This window comes from Rhinolophus sinicus, linkage group LG15 (assembly GCF_036562045.2).
Source record: "Rhinolophus sinicus isolate RSC01 linkage group LG15, ASM3656204v1, whole genome shotgun sequence".
Lineage (NCBI taxonomy): Eukaryota > Metazoa > Chordata > Mammalia > Chiroptera > Rhinolophidae > Rhinolophus > Rhinolophus sinicus.
Genome location: NC_133764.1, coordinates 43,443,300 through 43,467,937, shown reverse-complemented (window position 1 = coordinate 43,467,937; position 24,638 = coordinate 43,443,300). Strand labels below are relative to the sequence as shown.

General features: G+C 57.3%; 2 protein-coding genes across 16 annotated transcripts in view; both read left to right on the top strand.

Annotated features, from left to right (window-relative positions):
* Nucleotides 1-988: 988 nt before the first annotated feature.
* On the top strand, nucleotides 989-8,244 carry SPATA20 (spermatogenesis associated 20). Its single transcript, XM_019731021.2, has 16 exons — nucleotides 989-1,156; nucleotides 2,070-2,249; nucleotides 2,332-2,396; nucleotides 2,571-2,725; nucleotides 2,805-2,948; nucleotides 3,047-3,248; nucleotides 3,598-3,728; nucleotides 3,832-3,936; nucleotides 4,151-4,225; nucleotides 4,323-4,532; nucleotides 4,625-4,817; nucleotides 5,159-5,327; nucleotides 5,599-5,810; nucleotides 6,685-6,884; nucleotides 7,646-7,726; nucleotides 7,875-8,244. The coding sequence occupies exons 1-16, from the start codon at nucleotides 1,080-1,082 to the stop codon at nucleotides 8,043-8,045; spliced, it is 2,370 nt and encodes a 789-aa protein (XP_019586580.2). The 5' UTR covers nucleotides 989-1,079; the 3' UTR covers nucleotides 8,046-8,244.
* A 3,379-nt stretch (nucleotides 8,245-11,623) lies between these two features.
* The window catches only part of CACNA1G (calcium voltage-gated channel subunit alpha1 G), a 63,918-nt gene continuing 50,903 nt past the window's right edge, over nucleotides 11,624-24,638 (top strand). For 13 of the 15 annotated variants that reach the window (XM_074320271.1, XM_019730970.2, XM_019730968.2 and 10 more), the window contains exons 1-5: nucleotides 13,798-14,063; nucleotides 21,195-21,306; nucleotides 21,406-21,539; nucleotides 21,878-21,975; nucleotides 24,070-24,229. In XM_074320271.1, coding sequence (XP_074176372.1) covers nucleotides 13,822-14,063; nucleotides 21,195-21,306; nucleotides 21,406-21,539; nucleotides 21,878-21,975; nucleotides 24,070-24,229 — 746 coding nt within the window. In that variant the 5' untranslated portion in view covers nucleotides 13,798-13,821. Of the gene's footprint in view, nucleotides 11,858-13,069; nucleotides 13,543-13,797; nucleotides 14,064-21,194; nucleotides 21,307-21,405; nucleotides 21,540-21,877; nucleotides 21,976-24,069; nucleotides 24,230-24,638 lie in introns of those variants that run through there. The other 2 variants (XM_019730952.2, XM_019730953.2) reach the window with 2 other exon arrangements.

Here is a 24,638-nt window from a genome sequence, read left to right as displayed (position 1 = left end):
GACTAAAGCTCTTCAATAGCTTAATAGCTTTCTTCTGCTCTCATCAATAACCAGAACTACTTCTCACAGTTCATGAGTCCCTCCAAGACCCTGTCCTCCCCACCCAACCTCAACCTCGTCTACCAACTCTCTTTCCTTTGTTTTGTCCTGCAGCCAGGTCTGCCTCCTGCACTGCCTCAGCCCTGACTCACTGTGATGCCACAGGGCCTTTGCACATCTGTTCCTCCTGCTTCCCCAGTAGCACCCCCACCCCCACTCCCTCTCCAGATTCCATCCTCTTGAAGGCTGCTACACAAATGGGATTTCCTCAGGGAAGCCTTCCCCCATCTCTCCCACCAGACCAGTGTTCCTTGTTATACTTAGTCATGCCACTGCTCACAGTGGGTGGTTGTACATTCATTTGTATGGCTGTTGGATTAGCGTCTACCTCCCTCAGCAGACTGAGCAACACAAGGGCAGGAGCCTGGCAGAGTGTCTGGCCACCATTGTACCTAGCAGTGTCTGGCAGGCAGTGGGCACTCAATAAATATTGGCAGAATGTAGCAAATGAGACAAGTGTGTAAAGTATATCATAGGACATAAAGTTGGCTCGTCATTGTTAGTCACGGGAGGTTTCCTGGAATGTGTGGGATTCGAACAGGACCTTGAGATGGGGAAGCGGCGCATAGGCAAAGCTCACTGGCTGGATGGGATTGGACAAGCCATACCTTCTGCTCCGGCCTCCCTTTTCATTTGTAAAATGGGTAAGAGTTGGAAGATGTGGGCCCAGCCTCTGTCATTCCATGGCCCTGGTATCTTCACAGTCTTCCTTGTTCTCATGAGGGTGATTCTCCCTCAGGCAGCTAGTTTAGGTCCAGTTGAGCACGCCCAATTTGTGCACAGACCGGGGTCCTCCCAAGCTCGGGTTGTACGGTCTGCAATCCCGCGCTCAGCCACCGCGTGGCGCTCGTAGACCAGCCACTGGTCCAAAGTCTCCGCTAGGGCCCGCCCGCTGTTGGGTCGGTGTCCGGGCCGGCCCCTCGCGGCCTCCCGCCTTCCCTCCCAGTAGGCGGCGCCAAGTCCGGTGGCCTGGAGCAGCCATGCTGGGCGCGTGGGCCAGGCTGTGCCGTTGCCTCCTGCTGCCCCGCTCTGGGCCAGGCCTCTCCGTGAGCCGCAGGTACTGGCGGGCGATTGGGGCGCTGCGGCGCGCCCTGCGCCGGCGGGGCCCCAGGGCTGGGCATCCGGGCGCTGGTCCTCAGTGCCTGCCAGGACACCCCCTCATACCTGACCCCACCCTGCCCTCCCAGTCCGCTCCTGCGACCAAGATCAGGCAGGAGTGCCCTCCGGCCCTCCTTCCCTCCCTCCACTCTGGGACTCTGTTCTGACATCACCTCCAGGAGGCCTTCCTTGAACCCCAGTGCTGGGAGAGGGGGTCTTTATCCAACAGCATCCTGGGCTGGCCTTATTGCTGCAGAACCTATTATTATTTAGGCCTGCCCGGCAGCGCCACCCTCCCAGGTTGAGCCCCCAGAGATCAGGGTCAGTTTCTGTTAACCTGAGGGTCCAGGGGGTCTGGCATAGAACCTGGCCCCACAGAAGATTCATGCTGAGTGAGAAAGTCCCCTGTGTTAATTTTCCTCTCATTGCCTCTCACCTGGTCCAGTCCAGACCCAACTTTTCTTGCCCTGACCAGCAGCGGGTGGCCTTCCTGCTCAGATGACACACCCAGGCATGCCAGAGAGTGCCACAAGCCTGGGGAGGGGCCCAGTTAGGAGGAGAGAATGGAGCCTAAACGACCATTCTGCCCACTGTGACTCATTCTGACCTCACAGTCATCATCCTTCCCACCGCCAGGTCCAAGAGGTTGGGGGAGACTAACCTGGCAGGGAGCCCCCAATGAGCCACTTTTCTTCACCCCCCCAAAAACACAAGGGGGAGCACAAAGGCCACGGTCTCCCCCGTGGTTCAGAAAGGTGTGTTAGGCTGGGAGCAGGGTGTTCCGGGAGGGGTGCCAGAAGGAGGGTGGGGTGGAGTGGGCCTCTGAGGGGGTGGGCGTTAGACCCCTGGCCTGACCCACCTGCCCATGCCAGGGGTAGCTCCTCCCGGGACAAGGACCGAAGTGTGACGGTCAGTAGTTCAGTGCCCATGCCTGCTGGAGGAAAGGGAAGCCGCACCAACTGCTCCCAGTCCACACCCCAGAGGGTCCCCAATCGCTTGATCAATGAGAAGTCACCATACCTCCAACAACATGCCTACAACCCGGTGGACTGGTGAGTACCTCTCCTGATGCCCTTCCTGGGGCAGCTCCTACAACCCAAGCTAGTGAGTGATGCCTGACCCTGCTGGACCTAGGTACCCCTGGGGACAGGAAGCCTTCGACAAGGCCAGGAAAGAAAACAAGCCAATTTTCCTTTCAGGTAATGCACCCACCTTCCCTGGGATAGAGGGAGCGGAGTGGTGGTGGATAGGTGGAAGGTTTTCTTTGCCTGGGGGCCTCCCTGGAGACCAGAGGTCAGGGACTCTTCAGTCCAGCTGGGGCCCCTTGGTTGACACCCCTCTGACCAGTCACTGGTCCCATGGCCCCATTCTAGTGGGGTACTCTACCTGCCACTGGTGCCACATGATGGAGGAGGAGTCCTTCCAGAATGAGGAGATTGGCCGCCTGCTTAATGAGGACTTCATCAGTGTGAAGGTGGACCGGGAAGAGCGGCCAGATGTGGACAAGGTGTATATGACCTTTGTGCAGGTGAGTGGTCTTCCTATGGGGGGGGGGATTGCCCATGCACAGGGGGCCACTCCCCTCACCTTTGCCCTCTCTCCACCAGGCCACCAGCAGTGGTGGGGGCTGGCCCATGAGTGTGTGGTTGACTCCCAACCTCCAGCCCTTTGTGGGGGGCACCTATTTCCCCCCTGAGGATGGCTTGACTCGAGTTGGCTTCCGCACAGTGTTGCTGAGAATACGGGAGCAGGTGGGTGTGCATCAGGGAGGAGGGCAGGCGTCAAAAGCGAGGGAACAAGGTCGCCCCCACCCCATGCTAACCTCCAGGTCTGCCCCTGCCTCACACAGTGGAAACAGAATAAGAATACCTTGCTAGAAAATAGCCAGCGTGTCACCACAGCCCTGCTGGCCCGGTCGGAGATCAGCACGGGTGACCGCCAGGTGCCACCCTCCGCTGCCACCATGAACAGCCGCTGCTTCCAGCAGCTAGATGAGGGCTATGATGAGGAGTACGGTGGCTTCGCTGAGGCCCCCAAGTTCCCCACGCCAGGTCTGTGCCCACCCCATGCCTGCCCCACCCCAGCCTGGCCTTCTGATGCCTGTCCTGGTCAATGATGTTCTGAGCCCTGGCTTGATTGTTAACTTCCTGTTCTCCTTGCCTCCAACCTGTCAGTAGCTATCTAATGAAGACCTGACTTCTGGCCTTAGCAGTGACCCTGACACTGACCTGGTATCCATCTTCTGTCCTCTGGGTTGACTATTGACCTCCTGATCCCAAGTCTGACAGAGAGACTGTCTGTTGAGTGAACTTCTAACCCCAGCCTGGCCAGAGGCTTGCTGACCACCCAGGTCTGTAGCCCGCTACCCATTCTCTCACCCATGTGCCTTGGTTCCCACAGTAATCCTGAACTTCCTGTTCTCCTACTGGCTCAATCATCGACTCACCCAAGATGGCTCTCGGGCCCAGCAGATGGCCTTGCACACCCTGAAAATGATGGCCAATGGGGGCATTCGAGACCACGTGGGGCAGGTAAAGGGGCCTAGGCACTCCCTGGAGGGGGCAGCAGCAGGAGGCAGTGGGGTGGGGGCAGAGGCTGGGATCAGCTTCCAGCCCCCTGTGCCACATGGTTTAGGGCTTCCACCGCTACTCCACGGACCGCCAGTGGCATGTCCCCCACTTCGAGAAGATGCTGTATGACCAGGGGCAGCTCGTGGTGGCTTATTCACAGGCCTACCAGGTGACCCCGAACCCCAGCCTGTCTTCCCACCATGGCTGCCCCTCCCAGGGCCTTCCTGGTGACTTGTGACTCTGTCTTGACTTCGTCCCTAACCCCTTCCCACATGCCCGGTACCCGTGCTCCCTCCCAACCCTCCTGGGAAAATGTTAACTGCTCCCCGTACCTGGGCTGCCCCAGGGACCTCTGTTGACAGGACCTCCTTCCTCCTCCTCAGATCTCTGGTGACGAGTTCTATTCAGACGTTGCCAAAGGCATCCTGCAGTACGTAGCTCGGAGCCTGAGTCACCGGGTGTGTGTCCACTGAGGCAGGAGGGCCTGGCTGCGGGAGGGCTTGGGGCCTCCATTGCCTGCAAGGTTGGGGCCAGCCAACTCTTCCCTCCCCACAGTCTGGAGGCTTCTACAGTGCAGAGGACGCGGACTCACCCCCAGAGCGGGGCATGCGACCCAAAGAGGGCGCCTTCTATGTGTGGACGGTCAAAGAGGTCCAGCAGCTGCTCTCAGAGCCTGTGCTGGGCGCCAGCGAGCCACTGACCTCAGGCCAGCTCTTCATGAAGCACTATGGGCTCACGGAGGCCGGCAACATTAGCCCCAGTCAGGTGAGGACTCCTGGGGCTGCGGGAGGGGTCCTGAAGCCAGACTGGCAGACAGGCAGGTGAGTGGAGTCATGGACAAGGGCTGTTTTCCTCAGGACCCCAAGGGGGAGCTGCAGGGTCAAAACGTGCTGACTGTCCGGTATTCACTGGAGTTGACCGCTGCTCGCTTTGGCCTGGAAGTGGAGGCTGTACGGACCTTGCTCAATACAGGGCTGGAGAAGCTCTTCCAGGCCCGGAAACATCGGCCGAAGCCGCACCTGGACAGCAAAATGCTGACTGCCTGGAACGGTGGGGCAGCTGTGTCTGTGGCCGGACCCAATTTATAGAGTTATCCTTTGCAAAGCCCCTTTTGTGTGTCAGGCACTTGCTGAATATTAATTCTTCCTTTGTCAGGTTTATTGTCTCAATTTGCAAATGAGTGAACTGAGGCTAAGAGAATTTAAGTAACTTGCCCTAGGTCATGCCCAGGGGCCAGGAGCCCAGCCCTGCCTGGTGCTGGAGCCCAGGTCCTACCTGTTCACTGCATTGCTCCAGAGAGGCACTTGGCCTTGGGAGAGGGGCGTTAGTGGGGGAAACACCTGGAAGACCCTGGCCAGCTTCTCACAGCTACCTGTATCTCCTCCCTCCAGGACTGATGGTGTCTGGTTATGCTGTAGCTGGGGCTGTCCTGGGCATGGAGAGGCTGATCAACTACGCCACCAATGGTGCCAAGTTCCTGAAGCGGCACATGTTTGACGTTTCCAGTGGCCGCCTGATGAGGACCTGCTACGCAGGCTCTGGGGGGACCCTGGAACACAGGTGGGGGGCTGGGCAGCCAGGGAAAGCTTGTCTCCCGGGGCACCCCAGGCCTATCTCTGCCTGTCTCCTCCCCGCCGGGTAGAGTCCAATCCTGGCTCTACCATCTGCCCACTGTAAACTGTCGACCTCCTTGGACCCACTTGTTCATCCGGGAAATAGGCTAATGGGACCCACCAGAGAGAGAGATTTTGGGGGTTAAATGAAAGAATATGTGAAAGGGGCCTCCTCTGGGAAAGCCTTCCTCTCCCTTCCCCGATGCTTGTCCCTCCAGCAACCCACCCTGCTGGGGCTTCCTGGAGGACTACGCCTTCGTAGTGAGGGGCCTGCTGGACCTGTACGAGGCCTCGCTGGAGAGTGCGTGGCTTGAGTGGGCTCTGCGGCTTCAGGACACACAGGACAGGCTCTTCTGGGACTCTCGGGGTGGCGGCTACTTCTGCAGTGAGGCTGAGCTGGGGGCTGGCCTGCCCCTGCGTCTGAAGGACGGTCAGTAGGGGGTGCAGAGCTGGCCTGGTTTCCTGGACTCAACTGGGACTTGGTTTTCCCTGGAGGAGGTGTAAGCTCAGTGTGGTGGTGAAGAGCTGGCATGGGCAGGGTCCAGGCCCTCCTGGGCTCACATCACCACCACTCGTTAACCAAGTGACCTTGGGTTGGTCTTGTTATATTTTAGAGCTTCAGTTTCTTAATGTGTGGGGAGGGATTTCAGTCAGAGAGAACAACCTGAGAGACCCGGGAGGGGGCGGCCTGTGCTATGGAAGATGGGGGCGGGGGCAGAGGCCAGCGTATGTGTAAGGGCGAGCTCCCTGCAGGGTCTTGTAGGCATGAAAAGGAGTGGAAGGCCCTGAATGGTTTGCAGGGGATTGTTACCTGCTCTGGTTGGATCTGAGAATGTCACTCTGGCTGATGGTGGAGAAGGGATGGGGCAGGGGAAACAGGGAGACCAGTTAGGAGGCTGTTAATGACATTCAGTCCAGGCAAGTGCTGGTGAAGGCCCAGACAAGAGAGAAATGTGAGATGGGAGAAGTGAAAGGATTTGGGTCTATTCTGGCTACAGACCTGGCAGTCTTATGGAGGAATTAGAAATGGGAGGTGAGAGAGAGGGAGGGAGCAACAAGAAGGATGGGGGACTGAGATGGGGAAGCGGAGGGACCAACAGTTCAGCCAGGGGCAAGGGAATGTCGTAGGCACGTGTGAGAGTGAGGGATCTATAACTGCCGGTGCTGGCATTCCACTCAGACCTGCGCCAGGGTGGGTTGAGAGGGACTCTTCTCCATCCCGGCCTCCCGGGCCATAGTCCCGGGGCAGGGTCCTGGGACCCAGCGACCCTCCCTCATGGCCCCCACCCCCCTGCCCCCTGCAGACCAGGATGGCGCAGAGCCTAGTGCCAACTCCGTGTCGGCCCACAATCTGCTTCGGCTGCACGGCTTCACGGGACACAAGGACTGGCTGGACAAGTGTGTGTGCCTGCTGACTGCCTTCTCTGAGCGCATGCGCCGTGTCCCCGTGGCATTGCCTGAGATGGTCCGAGCCCTCTCAGCTCACCAGCTGACCCTCAAGCAGGTGTGGGGGGAATGTCAGGGCAATTGGGCTGGGAGCCTGGGTGGGTGGGGGAGCTGGGGCCACAGTGGGGAAGGGGCACATGGGGTGGGGCTCCTGGGGCTGTGCCCCAGAACTCAGGTCTGTGAGTGTGTGGCCGTCTAGGAGGGAGTGTGCACATGTCTCCTCAGAACGTCTGTAGGGCTGCTCAGTGCAGGGGGAGGAGGCTGTGCGTGTGCGTCTGAGACAGGTCTGTGGCACAGGCAGGAGCCTCCGCGAGTGCTTGTGACTGGGGCTCTCAGAGTAGGGGGCAGGAGGCAGGGGTCCCTGGGGTTGGTGTGTCCCTGTGGTTGGTGAAGTGTTTCTCTGTATGTCTCTGTGTATTTGTGTAGCTGACTCTGCCGGTGTGTGTGCAGGTATATGCTTATCTGCATGTGTGTCCCTATATGCATTATTGCTATGTGTGCACATCTGGGGGAGCGTGACTGTGTGTCTGCCTTTCTGCGTGTGAGTGTTTTCCAGTGTGTGCTTGCCTGTCTGTGTGCATGTGCCCCATGTTAAGGTTTACCTCTGTGTGTGTGTGTGTGTGTGTGTGTGTGTGTGTGTTCCCACTCGCTGAGCAGTGAATCTGAGGCAGCCTCCTGGCAGCTGGTCTGGGGGATGCTGAGTTGAGTACCATTCTTTCTTAGGCATATAGTGGGGATGGAGGGAGGATAGGCAAGCCCTGGTAGGTCTGGTCCAGACCCCTGCACCTAACACTGGAGTTACCTTTCTGTTGCGGCCAGATCGTCATCTGCGGAGACCCCCAGGCCAAGGACACCAAGGCTCTGGTGCAGTGTGTCCACTCCATCTACATCCCTAACAAGGTTCGCACCTGTGAGCCCAGCCCCACCTCCCCTCCTCTGCTACCCAATGTCTCCTTCTCTGAAGGCCTGGGGAGAAAAACCCCTCCAGTGAGCCTTGCCAGGATCCCAGCAGCCCCAGGTGACCCTCTTTCGTCTGTTGCTACCCCAGGTGCTGATTTTGGCCAACGGGGACCCCTCAAGCTTCCTGTCCCGCCAACTGCCCTTTCTGAATACTTTGCGACGGCTAGAAGATAGAGCCACTGCCTATGTGTGTGAGAATCAAGCCTGTTCCATGCCTATCACCGAGCCTAGCGAATTGCGAAAACTGTTGCATCAGTGACTACCTTGCCCCTCTAGGGCTGGGGCTGGGGCAGGAGGCGGAGCTCCCCCACTGACCAGAGACTGGGCCCTGCAGGACCCTGCAGAGCCTGCAGCCATCCCTGGGCACCCTGTCACCATGTGACCTTGGCCATCCTCACTGCGCCCCCGCCATGGGCACCAACTCACCCTGGAATAAACCTAACAGCGTCCCGTGGTAACCTCAGGGCCTCGGCTTTGCTTGTGAGAGAGGAGCCTTGGGCTCCAGCCTGGGAACCAGCAGCCCATGGCCCCTTCCTCTGGGAGCCCCTAGCTGACCCCTCTGCCCTTCTCGCCTTCCTCCTGCACCTTCAGAGGTCACCAGGCTGATCCCACCTCCAGCCATTGCAGCCTGAGTGAAACTGAGGTCAGGGGACCAGTAATTACTGCCAGGAGTGGGGGTGCGGGTACGGACTTGTCCAGGAGGGGGAAAGGCCAATCCTTGCTCTGAGAGGGTTAAACAAGGGGCCTGCCTTCCCCTTCCCACTGTCTCCTGTTTTAAGCTGGGAAAGATGTTTTACATGAATTTTTATTTTTCATGAAATGGCAACATTTACATATGCTCAGGTACATAGTGAGAAATGCTGTTATCAGGACCAAGGACATTTCTTTTGGGGTATCCCTCCAGCCCCCAGCCTCACTAGGATGGAGCCAAAGCCTTCCCACAGGAGGTTATATTGTTCATCCCGCTGCGTGTACACAAGCCAGGCCAGGGAAAGAGTTCGCTTTCATTTTTCACATCTGTTGGATTGGAAGTCCTCCTCCAAATCTGAGTCCTTCCTGCTGCAGGGAAAGTAAGTGCCTTCCTGTGACCTCCTGTCCCTTCAACGTTAGGAAATGCGCACAAGTACTGTTCTTGGCACCAACCTCTTCACAGGCCCCAGAAACCCCACTGAGCTTCCACTGTGGGGAGGGGACTAGGAAGTGTGTTTTGGGAAGGGCAGGTATAGGGTGGTGGGGCTGACAGGCAGGAAGGAGGGGATGGAGATGCCCCTCTACCCCAGACCTTCAGGGCTCTGCTGAGCCTGGGTACCCTCGTAGCCCCAGAGCAAAGCAGTACAGATAGCCAGAAGAGGCTGCTGGACGCAAGACCCAAATGGGACCACTGGTTGTGGGGATGCCTGCACTGGGGAGGCGTGGGGCAGGAAAGAGCTGAGAGACTGGACTGAGTCACTCCAAGGTCCACTGAGGACCTTGGCCACTCCCTGGACATGGTTACACACAGCCACACATGGTCACTGGGACCAGGTTTTATCTGGGTAGCCCTTGGTGCAAGCCACCAGCCCATCTGGAGAGGATTAGCGCTCCGGCCAACAAGGTCAGCTGTCCTCTTTCTGGCTGGAGCCTGCTCAGCCTTGCCAGGAAATCTGAGGGCTGGGCAAGTAGAGCCTGGTCTGGGGGCAGTGAGGAGGGAGGGTGGAGGGTGGAGAAGAGCAGGTGGCCTTTTTGGCAGCCCCAGCCTTGGCTTTGGAAAGGTCTAGGCAGTTTGCAAAGTCCGCTTGTGTCTCTAGTCCCATTGACCCTGATGAATGAGGTGGCAAGGCAGATACCTTTGGCCTCATATGAATAAAGATACCTAAAGCCCAGAGCAGGTAAGAGACTGGCCTGAGGCCACCCAATACATCTGGGTCTTTCTGGGGCCTTAAGGGTACAGTAAAAACTACTCAGGCTTCCTCTACCCCCAGGAGGTGTCGGTGAGGGAGGATGTATTTGGTATATTCTGCTCCTCCTTCCATTCTTCCTTCTGCTCTGTGTCTCCTTTTTCTCTTCTGCTGGTACCAGGCATACACCTGACACTGGGATTTTATACATGGGTTCAGAGGAAGGAGTTAGGGCCTTAAAGGGTTAGTTCTCTGGGGAGTGCTTGCATTTTCTAAAGAGGTCAAAGCTGAACATAATTCTTGCTCACATGTGGGATTTTAAGTCTGCAGCCTCTCTTCCCTGTGTGGGTCCCTCTTGGCTATGCTCCTTGCTCTGCTTGCAGGACTGTCCTGGATAAGCTGTGGGCCAGGGTCATTGGAGACAGGGTCTCATGGTTTGGGAAGTCACTTAAGTAATTTCATCTCTCTGAGCCTCGGTTTCCTTATCTAAAAAATGGGACAACCACCACCCAACTCCCAAGGCGGCAAGTTGACTAAATAGGACAATGTATCATCGCTTAGCAGAGAGCATCGCAGATGGGAACATTATCTCAGTTCCTGAGGAAGCCAGCCAGGTGTGAGGGCAGTGGAGAGGGGAGAGGGCTGCTGAAGCAGGACCTATATGGGGGGGCATTCCCTTAAACCCAGAGAGATCTTAGACAGCACTTAGGCCTAACTTCTTTGCTGGGAAATGGAGGATCAAAGGAAGGGATTCTTTTTCCCCCCTCTCATTTCCTCTCCCTGCCTGCGGTTATTCATTCATCTAACAGATCCATTAAGTACCTACTATGTGCCAAACACTGGATTAGGTCCTGGTAAACAAAATGGACATAGCCCCTACCCTCAGGAGAGAAACATAGAGCCTAGAGGAGGAGACAATCATTTAACTACTACAAACATAAACATATAATACCAGCCCAGGCAAAATGCTATGACGTTCCAGACTCTTGTCTGGCTCAGAACTGTGTCCTCAGTATGTTGGCACTTAAGCACTGCAATACTTGCTGAAAGAAGGCTGCTCTGAGGAGGTGATGTCACAGCTGAGGCTTGGAGGTGGGAGTTAAAGATGGTGTCAGGGCTTTCTTTGCCTTATCTGTGGGTTCTGCCTCTTCTCTCCCCTCCCCCACTTGGGCTAATAGTGAGCATATCTGACAGGGATGTCAGAATCCCCTGGTGCCCCGCACAGAGACCAGGATGCCTTAGGTGGCAGGTCACACCAGGATTCTAGCCCAGGGAAGTAAATGTGGGTCTCCGTTTGCCCAAATGGTGCGTGTATCTGCCCTCCTTTCTGCGTATGTGCTAGAACAGAGTTTAGACCAGAGATGGGGGTGGCCTGGATGATAAATGAAGGTGTAGGGCCTGCTGACTACCAGGAAACGACCGTTGGGCTGGGCAAGCCTCTCTGGCCTCATTTTCCCCTTTGCAAAAAGGAGATGATAAGAGTCACTACTTTTCCTAGGGCCTCTTAACCCTGTCCAGAAAGGCAGGCCGACCTGGCAGACTGAGGACCGGCGGGAGGGAAGAAGGTGTCAGACAGTGGAGCCAACCATGTAAATAGGTCCCTCTCCCAGAAGACCGCAGCGAGTTCAAGACTGGCTGGGCACACGCAGAATGAGAGCAGAGACTCCCGCCAGGAGAGAAAGGCACTTAAGGGATCTGCTCATTAGCATGAAATGCAAATGAACCCGGCCTCATTTGCACAACTCTGTGCCCGGATTCGGCGAAAGGGCAACCTGGGAGGCGACGGCGCAGCAACCGCTATGTCCTTCCCATCTCACTTTTCGAAACCCGCCTGCCGGGGAGGCGCGCTGGGGGTTGCGTGGGTGGCGCAGCCTTGGGGGAGCTAAAAACTCCGGGGAGTCGGGGGAGGGGGGACGGGCGCGGGAGGTCATCTGGTCCATCCGTATGCCTCTCCGCAGTGGCGTATACACCCCAAACGCTCGGGAGAGACTGACTTGCTTGGTTCCGCCGTGTCTACCTTTCGCAGAGGTGGGGAAGTGCTTCCCAACGTCTAATCCTCGATGCCCTCTCCGCCCCACCGCACCCCAGCGCCCAGCGCTCCCGCGGCGCTCCGCTCCTGGGTACCCACAGCCTTTTGAGGTGGCGCCGGCGGCGAACCGGAGCAGGAGCTGGCTGAGCCCGGGAACTCGGGAAGGTGAGGCGGAGCGAGAGCCGGGGTCTGGACGTGCGTGTGCGCGCGCGGGAAGCCGCAGACCCTCTGGGACCCGCTCCCGGTAGGTTGGAGGTGTGAGAAGAGAGCAGCACCGCGAAACTCCTGTCCTGCGGATAGCTTCCCATAAGCCATATTGGAACTCGAGAGGGAGAAACTGAGGCGTGGAGTGGGGGATTGGTGAAACTTTGCAGGTTAAGAATCGGCAAAGCCCAACTCTGGGCTTCCACTCCCTCCTACAGACTTGAGGGCCCCCGAGGTCCCTTCGCAGGAGCCTATCTCCGCTCCACAGCTGCTCTTGGGGATCCGGCCTCTGGGTCCAGCGTGACCTGCCTGGGGCCACGTGTTCCAGCGCGAAGCCCCAGCGTGGGATGCACACCCTCCATAGGATCCCTAGGAGCAGAGGGGATGAAGTTCAGGAGTGTCAACGTCAGGTCAGGGTCAGCGGGTTAAGGTTAGGCGGTCAGGGTCAAAGTCGCAGGAATGGACAAGGAGCTGGATCAACAAGCCCAAGAGGTTGGTGGAGGCCACGCCCAGACCTTACCCACCCCTGTCTTTCCTCGGCTCCGCCTGCTTCCCCAAGACTAGCTCCCTCCAACTTGAAGCGCTACCCCTGAGACATCCTGCTCCGCTCCTCTCCTTCCTCAGTCCCGCTCCCAAGCTTAACTCCAGGGTGGGAGATTAATCAGGTGGATACCTAGGATTTCGTTCTGGGACCCTAGTCACTCCCCACCACACTCGCAGCCGCCGTCCTCCCTTCTTCTCCAGGCCCGCCCAAAGCTGAGCCCCGCCCTCCGGCTGTGGTCCAATTCAAGGGTCTTGGACAAAGGATGCCCGGGGGCCGGCGGCGCTATCCCAGGACCCCGCGCGGAATACTCTGATTCCTCGGGGCTTCCTCCAGGGGAGTCCCGGAGACCCCAGTGGCCAATAGGAAAGTGGGTTCGGTCTGGGTAGCCGTCTAATTGGCTCCAGCCTTCAAGAACCGACCCAGGGCAAGGGGAAGGGAGAGGGTAGGTCCTGGGTTTTGGGGTGGGAACCGGATTCCAGCTGTGGTTCTCTCCCCGGGAGCCCCCGCCCGCACTGCCACGGCGGCCGGCCAATGGGCGCGCGGCTCGGGGCCGAAGGTGCATAGCGATTGGCTGCGAGGCTGGCAGGGGAGAGGCGGGGCCGAGGCTTGAAGTTGGAGTGAGGGATCCAGCTGTGGTGTGCGCCGGGCTCCTCGCCGCCGCTTTCGCTTGCTCGCTCCGCGTCTCGGCCGGAGGAGGAGGCAGTGGCGCCGGCGACTGCTACGGCAGCGGCAGCCACCGCGGCGGCTGCGGCGGCGGCATCTCCGCCTTCACCCCCGCCCGGGACGGCCCCCCACCGTCTCCCCGCCCCTCCCGGACCGTGAGCCCGCCGCGGGGCGGAGGAAGGAGCCGGCCCCCACCCCCTCCAAACCCACCCCCAAAGAGATCCCTCCTCCCCTCCCCCCGCCGTCGCTGGCGCGGAGCCGGGACAATGCTGACCCCTTAGATCCTGCTCCAGCTGCGGCGCTGGAAGAGGGGGCGCCCCTCCCCGGACCCCCCGCCCTCAGCCCCCCTTTTCTCTCCCCCTCTCGGGGCCGCTTCGCCGAAGGTAGCTCCAAATCGGGCGACCGGAGCCTAGGCGCGAAGCGAAGAAGCCGGAACAAAGTGAGGGGGAGCCGGCTGGCTGGCCCGGGGGGCCCCAGGGGCCCTGGGGAAGCGGGACTCGCGCCGGGCGGGGCTTCCCTGCGACCCGGCGCCCCGCGGGCAGCATGCCCCTGCGGGCTGGGGGAGCTGGGCTGAACTGGCCCTCCCGGGGGCTCAGCCTGCGCCCTAGAGCCCCCCAGATGCGCCCCCTCCGGGACCCCCCGGTTGCGTGAGGACACCTCCTCTGAGGGGCGCCGCTCGCCCCTCTCGAGACAGCCCGGGGCCCCGGCTGGCCAGAGGATGGACGAGGAGGAGGATGGAGCGGGCGCCGAGGATTCAGGACAGCCCCGGAGCTTCATGCGGCTCAACGACCTGTCGGGAGCCAGGGGACGGCCGGGGCCGGGGTCGGCGGAAAAGGACCCGGGCAGCGTGGACTCCGAGGCGGAAGGGCTGCCGTATCCGGCGCTGGCCCCGGTGGTCTTCTTCTACTTGAGCCAGGACAGCCGCCCGCGGAGCTGGTGTCTCCGCACGGTCTGTAACCCATATCCTCCGGGGCACGACGGCCGGGATGCGGGTGGGGGGTCCGCAGGGGGGCGGGCCACACCACCGGAGGGGACCAAAAGCCAGGTGAGTTGGAGAAGTGAGCCTGGAAGGTGGGCAGATGAGAGGGGGGCTGCTTAGGAGGAAAGGGGGCGTCAGAGAGGGAGCGGAGAAGCGAGCAGGTTTGGCAGTTACCCCAGAGGAGCCCCACCTCGGTACACACACCTCAGTCCTCCTTGGGGGGGGTTGGGATCCAGGCCAGGAAAAGAGAGGAGACGTGCCCCGTTGCTTTGCAGCTGGATCCTCTCCAGATGTGGGCAGGGGAGGGTCGTCATCTTCCAGATGTGGGTAGCTTCGGGAGCCTGGGAGCTCTCTACTCCGCCCGCCGCCGGTTAGCGAGCTGGGTTTGGTTTCCGAGTTTGGGGGGTGGGGTGGGGAGAAAGCTGCGGGGACGGGGGAAGGGGGACCGCAATCTCCTGGGTTTCCCCTCTGCCCCTGCTCCAAAGTTTGCAGTGGATTTTAGGGTCTGATCCCCCCACCTGCTCTTGAGGCTGAGATTTTTACTGACCCAGAGGGAAATATTGGGGGGCGGGGACCAGCTCCTAGCCCCCCCACTCTCATCCCGCGGGTTGGAGGCACAACAAGGAGATTCCGGCGGCGGCTGATGTCAGGGGCGCAGAATGAGAACAAGATGTCGTGGAGGGGTAGCTGTCTGCCCCCAGAGCTGGAATGGAGACCCTTTCAGCTGGAGCCCAGTGCCCAGAGGGCCTTCCTTCTCCCCAATTCTTTATTCAATGCGGGGTGCTTAAGGTTGGGTTGGGAGTTTTGTGCTAGATTTTTTCTTGTGGAGGGAAAGACTGTGGCAAGAGCTTTGGCAAGCGGGGGATGGGATTAAGCCGGTTTAAGTTATCCATTCCTTTCACAAATAAAGAGTGCTCCTACTGGATCACAGAGCAGGTATGGGAGACTGAAACCCTTCAAGAAAGTACTGTGGGGTGGGGGGCAGTGAGACCATGAGCTGGTTTGCTAAGGAAGACTGGGGTCCACCACCCCCAGTGTCTACTCCTTGGATGGGTTTATGGAATGCAAGCCCCACATTCCAAGGGGATAGATTTAGCACGGCCCCCTGCCCTCTGCCCAGTCTGTAGTGGTATAGGAGACCCCAACTCCTTTATCCCCACCGTCTCTCCCCTTAAGCCCCTAGCACAAAGCACTGCTTAACTAACGAGAGGCTCCAGCCTCCCGGGTGGGTCCCGCCACTGCCGGAAGGAAAGGAGAAGGGGTGCGCAGCCGTCCCAGGTTCCTGGCTTCTCTTGGCTCCTTCCTCTTAGCTCAGAGGCTCTTTTGGACCCAGCGTGGGAGACTGCAGGTCTCCCCTGTAACCCCTGAGAGCCCAACCTGGACTCTGCTTTGGGGAGGTGGGGGGGAAGCTTGGTGCCGCCCTCACTCTCTGCAGCTCTGCTGCCTCTAGTGCGCAAAGCAGGGATGTGAGCTTGGGTCCCCCCCTCAACCCCCATCCTGTACGCCCCATGGGTCTCTAGGAAGCTCCCCTCATCACACCCTCTCTCCACCCCCTACCCCTTCTTCCTTTTTCTCTGAGCTGCAGGAGGAGAGAGATGGGGGCCTCAGAGGTCTGTGGACCTGCTGAATAGGCACATCTTGGGCATGACTCCTCCCTCGTCCCCCACCCCCTGCCACTAGGCCCCTTTCTCTGTGGCAGAGAGGGAATGGAGATGGGGAACAAATGTCTCTGAGAAGGATGGGCTCTGGCCATCTCTCCTCTCCACCCTTAACTACCACTCTCTCCATGAATGGGAAAAAGCACCAGTCCTAGCCCCTCCTCAGGGGTTCGGGTGAGGTAGAGAGATCTCTCCCCTTTCCCTCTCCCTCCACAAAAACCAGACCTCTGGGTTAGCATCTCCCCACGTGCCTTATCTCCAGGTGCTAATGGATGGTCTGGGGAGGGAAGGTTCCTTCCTTGGAGGTGTTCTGGGAGGGGGCAAGTGGAGAGGGCTGGAATGAGAAGAGAGATGGGAGCCCAGTGCTTGCTTTGCGGGTTGGGGAGCAGGCTTTCCTTTGGGGTGGTGGGAGTCCAGGTATGGGCATGGTATCACTAGGTATGGACAAACCACTGAGGCTAGATTGTCGGAGGATGGGTGGAGAGCAGTTTCTAGGCAAGGGGGCTGTCTAAGTGTGCCCCTACCACTCCCATCACAACCAAGTGTCAAGGGCAACCTATATTTTCACTACCAGAGGGGCTCCAAACTGACTCTTGGGCCTCAGTGTTTCCCTTTCTCTCTTTTTTGGTTTCTGTGAAGATTCCCTTGGCTCTGCAAGGTTCCTCTCTGTACCTCAGAGCCTGAGGGATGTAAGTGATGTAAGGACTCCTTCCCCCAACTAACTGAAGCTTGTCTCTTGGCATTCTTCTCACCCCCTTCCTTTCTTAGCCTATTTAAGAAAGACCAGGTTTCCTAGAGAGGAGATCTCGACCCAGGTAGAAGTGGTGTGTGTGTGTGTGTGTGTGTGTGTGTGTGTGTGTGTGTGTGTGTGTGTTGGGGAGGGAGGGAGGCAGCAAAAGGAAGAGGGGCTGGGAAGGGTGTGTTTCGGTATTCGGGAGACCAGGGTTGCTCCCCGACAGTCACTTTACAGTCAGAAAGGCCCCCCCACGTTCCCAGGTTATAGAGAAGGGTGCTGGACTTTCCAGTATGTGTTTCTTCAAGTGTGAGGGAGTGCATTTCCCCTCCCGGGAAGGAGATCCTAAGCATTCCCTCTCCGGCTGTTGTGTCACATCTGGAAGTTTGTGTAGGAGTTTCTCCAAGCTCAGAGCCCAGCACAGCTTTTTCTCATTTGGAAATCACAGGCTGGCATTTGGGATGCTGAGAGGGGGAGGGGGGCCAAAGGAGGAGAGGGGAGCCTGCCAGGAGTGGGGAGGAGGAGAAGGGGGAGGCCTGAATGGGCAGGAGCCCTAATGGCTTCCAGAAGTGAGTATGAGTGTGAGTCTGCGTCACTGTGTGTGTCTGAGTGTGTGCGTCTGGAGGGGAGGGGGCACCCAGAATTTCTGGAGCTTTCCTTGCCACTGTCCCCGTGCCCCCAAGTTTGCCTGTTTCTCTTACCTAGGGAGAAATCTCCATTTTGGTCCTCAGAGTAAATGGGAGGCGGCGTGTTCTTTCTGTCCCCTCACCAATGCTCTCCTCTCATTTTCAAACTCAAGGCTCTCCAGAGGGGATTCTGGGGAGAAGGGCTGGGGCTGGGGAATTGAATAGGACTGGGGGTTGGCATTGGGAGCACCCCCTGGCACTCTTTTTGTCCCAGGCCCACCTTCCTTCTGGGTTACACACCCACTTTTCTCCACTGAACTGTTGGGGGACTCCCCATCACCCGCAGTGCCAGTTGGATCCATTCCTGGGATTACCCCCACCACACAGCACCCCTCACCCCTTGTCTGCTCCCGCCCCAGCTCTCACCCCGCCCTGCCTGCCTCAGCCAGGATGGCGACAGACACAACTGCTCACACATGCAGACATGTACACACACACACACACACACACACACACACACACACACAGTCACAGACATTTGAATCAGATTTCTGGCCTATTTCCCCTCCAAAGATTCCAGCGGACCGGCTCTCTTGTGTCTCTGTCTCACGTCTCTGTCTCTGGGTGGGGCCGGCTGCCTTTCTTCAGGCTTCAGTTTTCAGTTCGCCTGGAAACCTCTCTCCCCACACACCCACACGTTGGAGCTAGTGACTGGGGAGACCACTGGGAAACAGGCATGTGGGAGTAGGGGCTTGGCGAGGGAATCCCCCTTTCTGCCTTCCTAGCAGGATCCTTGCTGCTAAGCCCCATATCCCACCCCACCCCGGGTAATGCTGAATCTCATAGATACCAGTCTCTCCATGGGGTGGGTGAGAACAGCACCCCACCTTCCCACCAAGTACTAGGAGGTCAGGATTCCTGGGTCCGGGCCCGATTCCTCCTCAGTCTTGGATTTCCAGGCTCCTAGTGGGGAATGGGGCGGCTGGAGGGCCTGCTTTCCCTTCTCAGTCATGCCCTGCTTAGAGCCCCCATGCCTCTGGAGGTGCCCCAGCCCTCCTCCTTCCTCTCCCCACCCCTCTCTCTGTTGCAGCTGTCAGGTTAGGCAGCCCCACGGAGAGGACTCAGTTGTACAGATAACATGCTCTAGTTCTTTCTCCTGGAGGGAGAAGAGGAGGAGGGATGGAAGTGGGGTTTCTCACCCTGCCATTTCCTTTTTCTCTGCTTTTGATGGTGGGTTGTAGGGAAAAGAAAGATCCTCCCCTCTCCTACCCACCTCCCCCTTTGGGATCCACTCCAGCCCGGACAGTCACCATAGCAACAGTAGACATGTGACTGCACAGGTCTCTCATAGTCACTATGGCAACCAGTGTCCCCGTTCCCTTGGTTGCCATGGAAATTTGTCATATGGTTTCCCCCCAACCTGATAACCTGTGGGTCTCCCCGCTTCCCCTCCCCTGTTGAGTACAAGACAGCATCCTGGATAAGGGGAGTTCATGTGTGAGGGGTCCCTTTAATTACCATGGCAACAAATCCACGCCACCTGGTGACACATCCTGTGGTTATGGCAACAGGAACATCACACAGTGGCATACGGCCATGTTCCCAAGGAAAGGAGCCCTATCCTGAGAAGGGTGAAAGACGCCCCCCACCCCCATTAATTATTCCTCGATTCAAATGGTCCCAAGTTTTCCTGTGCCTTGGTGTCTCTCTTTCCTTTATGTTTACCTGTAGGGAAAGGAGAGAAGAAGAGAGAGCAGGATGTACCTGGGAATAAGCTGAATTGCCAAGGGGGCCCTTGAGAAGGGACTTCAGTGGTTAAGAGCTTTCGGTGGGGTTATTTGGAGATAGGCTCTGGCTATAAGAGGCCCAAGTGTAAACATGTGTAAGGTGGGGAAAGGAGGGACAATTCCCCTATAGTGTCACTTCTGCACCCCCCCCCCCATAGTTATCATTAGTTCATCACTATCAAGGAAAATAAGGCAGGAAAACATGAATGGATACATCTGGCTTCTAGGCAGGAGATTGATTGGTTAAGTGATTGATTAGTTGATTGATTCATTCATTCATTTATTCTTTGCATGCCTTGATCACCTGCTACATGCCAGGCATTATTCTAAGCTTTGTAGGGGATATAAAGATGTATCAGCGTGCTCCTACCTCAGCAAGGGAGATGAGCAAAGTGCACAGATGACATGGTGGAATCACTCCCATTAGAAGTGCCCCAACAGGTGTCCCAGGAGCCCCTCTTCTCAGGAGAACTAACCACTTTGCCCCATATAAAGATATCTGCTCCCATGGGTCCTTTCCCTACAGAAGAAAGGAGGAAGCTAGCTTGGGGAAAGCAGGCCAGTTATTTAGGGTAACCGTGTTCTTCCCTTTCCAGATGATGGCTCTCAGGGAGCTCCCTCCCTGTCCCCCTTTTTCCAGGGTGACCCCTGGCTGACCCCTATTCTGGGGAGAGATCCATTGGGTTCCTGCTCCACTCAGGAAAACAGCTCCATGGAAACAGCACTCTTTTTATTTTCTACTTTCATTTACTTACCCCAAAAACTCTAGAACTTTAAAAAAAAAATTTATACTTTTATTCTTGTAGGGAGGTGGAGGTTAAGTAAACTGCAGTGCCTTGGGATAGTTTGGTACCTGTTGGTGGGAAGTGATGTGAGTCTGAGGGAAAAGGGCCTGGGTGACAGAGGAAGGCTATGAGGGGACTGAGGGAGTGATGAGCTCCTGGGGAGGGGGCACGGTCTGAGGTTCAGGACAGAGATGGGATGTGGCTGGGATCAGCTAGAAGGAAAGTCACTGGGTTCTTGGCCAAAGGCTTCTCACTCTAGAAGGAGGTTACAACAGGAAGATCCCATCTGCTCTGGCCCCTTTCTATCCCACTTCGTTTGGCTTTGCAGGTCATACTGTGAGCTGCGATGACACCCTCCCTCACTTCATCCCAAGGCCTTCTCCTATCCCCAGACCCCCTCTGTTTCTTTCCAGCCTCTTTGCTCTTCTCCACCCTTCTCATATTTTCCTTGAGAAAAATAGGACGCTTGGTCATTTAGCTATGAGTCTGGGGTCCAGAACCTTCTAAGGCCATTTTGTGCATTCTCCTGTGGATGGGCTGGAAATCAGCCCCTCAGTAAAATCCACTATGTGGAAAGACTTGGGGTTAGACAGACCCCTCTCTCCTCTCTGCTGCAGAACAGTCTATTTTAGTTGATCTGGTCGGGCTTTGCCGGAAGCCGCAAGAAGGTGTAATGGCAGCCTGGTCTGTATGTACAGGATACTGTCCACTCTGCACTGGCTGGGGACTTAAGTCCAGCGCAGGGCATGGTGTGTCGAGGGTCCTCGTTACTTAAATGCATCATTGTGTCTAGAGGCCATCTGAGGTCTTTGAGAGACCAGGATACTGGTGGTGGCAGAGGCAGCCTCAGGCTCCGGAGCTGTCTGCCTCTGCCTGTCTGTCTGGTGCCAGCATGCTCCTAAGAGCCCCTTCCCTTCATGCCTGAGCGGCATGCAAGCAGCTATCCCAGATCAGGAGCTTGGAAACCTCAGTCACATCCTGACTTCTCCTGTGACCTTCAGCACATGACTTGAGCTCTGTGGGCCTCGGTTTCCGTGGGTTCTAGGGAAGAAAACGATCTATCTACTCCAGATACTTCCCGGGGCTGCTGTGAGCATCAAATGTGGCATGGTGTGAAAGTGCTTGGTAAACTGTAAGGCAGACATAATCTAACTAGGTTTGTGTCACACATTCACATACAGTATCTCATTTGCTTCTCACCTCTTCCCTGGGAGATAGGGAGAATCAGATTCAGCAGCAAACTCTTGGTGTCTGGCATTTCCATAAGCGTGATCGATTTTATCCCCCAAATGGCTTGTGCAAATAGTCAGGGTATTTGTGGCTTTTCTTACTTTACAGAAGAGAAAGCGTGGCCCAGCGGGGTGAGCTGACCAAGGTGGGACTGGGCCAAGGGCCTTCTCATGGCCCCTGGTTATGTGTCAGATAGGATTGGAAGGTCAAGAAGCAGAAAGTACTGGAGTGGGGCATCGGGGCCCAGGTCCAGGCTCAGCCCTGGCCCACTGTTTCCTTGACTGCCTATTTACCTGGTTTGAGCGCATCAGCATGTTGGTCATCCTTCTCAACTGCGTGACTCTGGGCATGTTCCGGCCATGTGAGGACATCGCCTGTGACTCCCAGCGCTGCCGGATCCTGCAGGTGAGTGTGTATGCGTGGTTGGGGGGAGGGGAAAGCTCCTGATCTTAGTAACCCCCCCACCTCCTTCTCAGTTTTAACAACGTCTCATTCCCACTTCAGGCCTTCGATGACTTCATCTTTGCCTTCTTCGCCGTGGAGATGGTGGTGAAGATGGTAGCCTTGGGAATCTTTGGGAAGAAGTGTTACCTGGGAGACACTTGGAACCGGCTGGACTTTTTCATCGTTATTGCAGGGTGAGGGCTTGGGCTGGGGGTGGGCAAGCAACAGGTCAGATCAATCCCTTACCCAGGGCCAGAGTCCTAGGCCTGGCCCCTGCCCGCAGCCCACCTATAGTATTGCTTTCTCCCTGGCTGTCCACTAAGGGTCCAAGGCTGTCCTGCCTATGGAGCTCCAGCCTGTACTGCTCTGAATCCATGCCCCTCCACCCACTCCCTCTTCAGGGTCCCTTGGGGGAGGAGGGGAGGCGTCTGAGGTTGTGCTGCCCCTCTGCAGCGGGATTCCTCATTGACCTCTTTTGATACCCATGGCGGCCTCAGACTCAAAGGGCCTCCCTTTGGGCCCCTCCCTGCAGGATGCTGGAGTATTCGCTGGACCTGCAGAACGTCAGCTTCTCAGCTGTCAGGACAGTCCGTGTGCTGCGACCGCTCAGGGCCATTAACCGGGTGCCCAGTGAGTGTCCCCTTGGCCTTCGGTCCCTGGACAGAGAGCCCCAAGAGGAAATATGGAAATCTCAGACCCCACCCCTACCTCCTGACCACTCCCAGGCCTCGTCAGGACCTGGTCCTTTGAGGCAGACCCCAGGGGGGAGTTGGGTCACAGGAGCCAAATGAAGTCCGCACCCCTGGCTGTGCCACTGTGAGAATTACCTGGAAAGACCCTTCCCCCTCATTTTAGCCTGATTTTTGGTCAGAGTCTCAGAAATGTCTCAGATGACCCTTTCCCTTCAGCTAGATGACCACTCTCTGCCCTGGAATAGGGGTGGTGGGAACGGGGTAGAGGGGCTGGCAGGCCAGGAGGAGTCGGTGCGAAGTTCATGGCCTTTTCTAGCCAGACCAGCCTCTCATGCAGTCTGGTTCTCATTGGTGAGAACCACCACTGGCCACGCTGAGCATGACTTCTCTCAAGAAAAGGCCACTCCATGCCTCATGGTCCCGCCTGTATCCCCTTCCTCCTTCCCACTCCCTTCCAACCCGTTGCAGCAACTGACTGCCGGGCCCATTATCTAAATTAAACCGCATTGGTTTCCCGAGCCAGGGAAGCTTTGGCAGTTCTAGCTTCCTCTACATCCTGCCCCCCACCCTTGCTCAGGCCCCCTTTGCAACTCCCCAACCTACACAAGCTGCAGATGGTTTCTGCTGCAGTCCCAGGAGTGGAGGTGTGGGGGAGCAGATTTCTGGGGCTTTGTGCCTGATGTAGCAGCAGCCCCCTTTGCTCTGTGTGTGTGTGTGTGTGTGTGTGTGTGTGTGTGTGTGTGTGTACACACGTGCATGCGCACACACGTGCACGAGACACATGCATGTATCTGTGTGTGTGTGATGAAGCTGCCCCTGGGTGTCCTCCAGGCCTTGGGGTGTGCTGGTGTTAACAGGAGTTCCAGACGAGGCATGCCTTCGCCTCTTCTCCCACCCCAGGTGATGGCTGGCAGATTTATAGGCCTCTATCTAACCACCGGTGTAATTCCCTTAATGCAAACCCTGAGGAATTGATCTCAGTTGGAGAACTGAGGAACTGAAGGGGGGGATGGGGCTGGAGGGGGTGGAGAAGGATTGAGTGAGAACATAACTGCAAAGGGCCTCTGCAGTTAACAAGAGGGTTAATTAGCTTCCACTTAGAAGCTTTTCCCTTAGAAGGGGCAGGAGGCTGTGAGTGGCACTTCGGGGTCAAAACTGGCCATTAGAAGTCTGTGTACTTGACAATGAGCTTGTTGGCCCAGGGGCTGGTTCAGACCTTGTGGGCTGGTTGGTCTTAGAACTGGAGTGGGGCAGGGTTGTGTTGGCTTTCCCTAGAGAGGGGGTTGTTAATTGGTGGCCACCTGAGAAGACAGCCTTGTGTCCCCTCAGGTCCTGGTGTGGGGATCTCAACTGCGCAGAGAGTAGACTCAAGGCAGGGGGCTGAGAACCATGGTAAAGCCACAGGGTATCTTGGCCTTGCTGAGGGCCTGGATCTCAAAGTGAGATTCCTGTCGGCTAACATCCCTCCTGGAGTTCTCTGCGTCAGTTTCTGCAATGACTGAAGTGGTGATAACTTAGAAGGGTTTGCTGACTGTGTGTGGTGAAAGCAAAAAGTAAGAGGGGAGTGTGTGTGTGTGTGTGTGTGTGTGTGTAATGGGATTCAGGAGCAGAAAGTCTGGTTTAGGTCCTGCTACTACCTACCTGTACCAGTTCTGTGATACTGGACAAGTCACGTCAGTTCTCTGAGTCTCAATCCTCATCTGTACATTGGTGCCATCCGCGCCATGATGACGTTGGGAGAGTTAGGTGGGATGCCCTGCAGGAGGGTGCTTTGGAAACTGCAGTTACTCTGGCTCCTCCTTGGTGGTTCTGCACACTGACTAATGGGGGAGGCAAGAGGGATAGTGGGGAGGGGTTAGCATGGGCTGCCTGCGGAGTGAGAGGTGTCTGTTGGTCTCCCCTCCAGCTTGAGCCGGGCTGTCTCAGCCTCAGAGGCCCCGGGGGGGGCCCCCTCTGAGAGTGCTGCCAGGCTCCTGGCAGCCAGCCTAGCCCGGCCAGCCTGGCGCCCCCAGCGTGGCTTCTGCCCCCACAGGCATGCGTATCCTCGTCACGCTGCTGCTGGACACACTGCCCATGCTGGGCAACGTCCTGCTGCTCTGCTTCTTCGTCTTCTTCATCTTCGGCATTGTGGGGGTCCAGCTGTGGGCAGGGCTGCTTCGGAACCGATGCTTCCTGCCTGAGAACTTCAGCCTGTGAGTGGCTCCTGGGGTGGGGGTGACCTGGGAGTGGTTGTGGGGCTGGGACCACCCTGCTGCTAGTAACATATCTGTTCTCATATCAGTGCCATGTCTGGTTCTCAAACTTACACCCTGGAGTCACCTGGGGAGCTTAAAAAATGACTGAGGCCAGGGTCCCATCTCCACTCATTCTGATTTCATCGGTCTGGGGTTCAGCCTGGGTGTGGAGATTTTTAAAAGCTCCTCAGTGCATCTAGCGTGCAGCCATCTTGGGAAACCATTGCTCCAGGACGTAACCTTCCAACATCCTGACTCTGGAGTTTCACACTCTGTCCTCACACCCCCATCCACACACACAAATCTCTGTGCCTGCCTGGTGCTTGTCCCACTCTGTTCCCTGCCCTGCTCACTCTGCATGACCCAG

Bases quoted from the DNA above. Each gene is read 5' to 3' on its own strand.
- SPATA20 (XM_019731021.2), top strand. From the start codon at position 1,080: ATGCTGGGCGCGTGGGCCAGGCTGTGCCGTTGCCTCCTGCTGCCCCGC. The intron at 2,250-2,331 runs GTGAGTACCTCT...TGCTGGACCTAG, and splicing joins GCCTACAACCCGGTGGACTG to GTACCCCTGGGGACAGGAAG. The intron at 2,726-2,804 runs GTGAGTGGTCTT...TCTCTCCACCAG, and splicing joins TGTATATGACCTTTGTGCAG to GCCACCAGCAGTGGTGGGGG.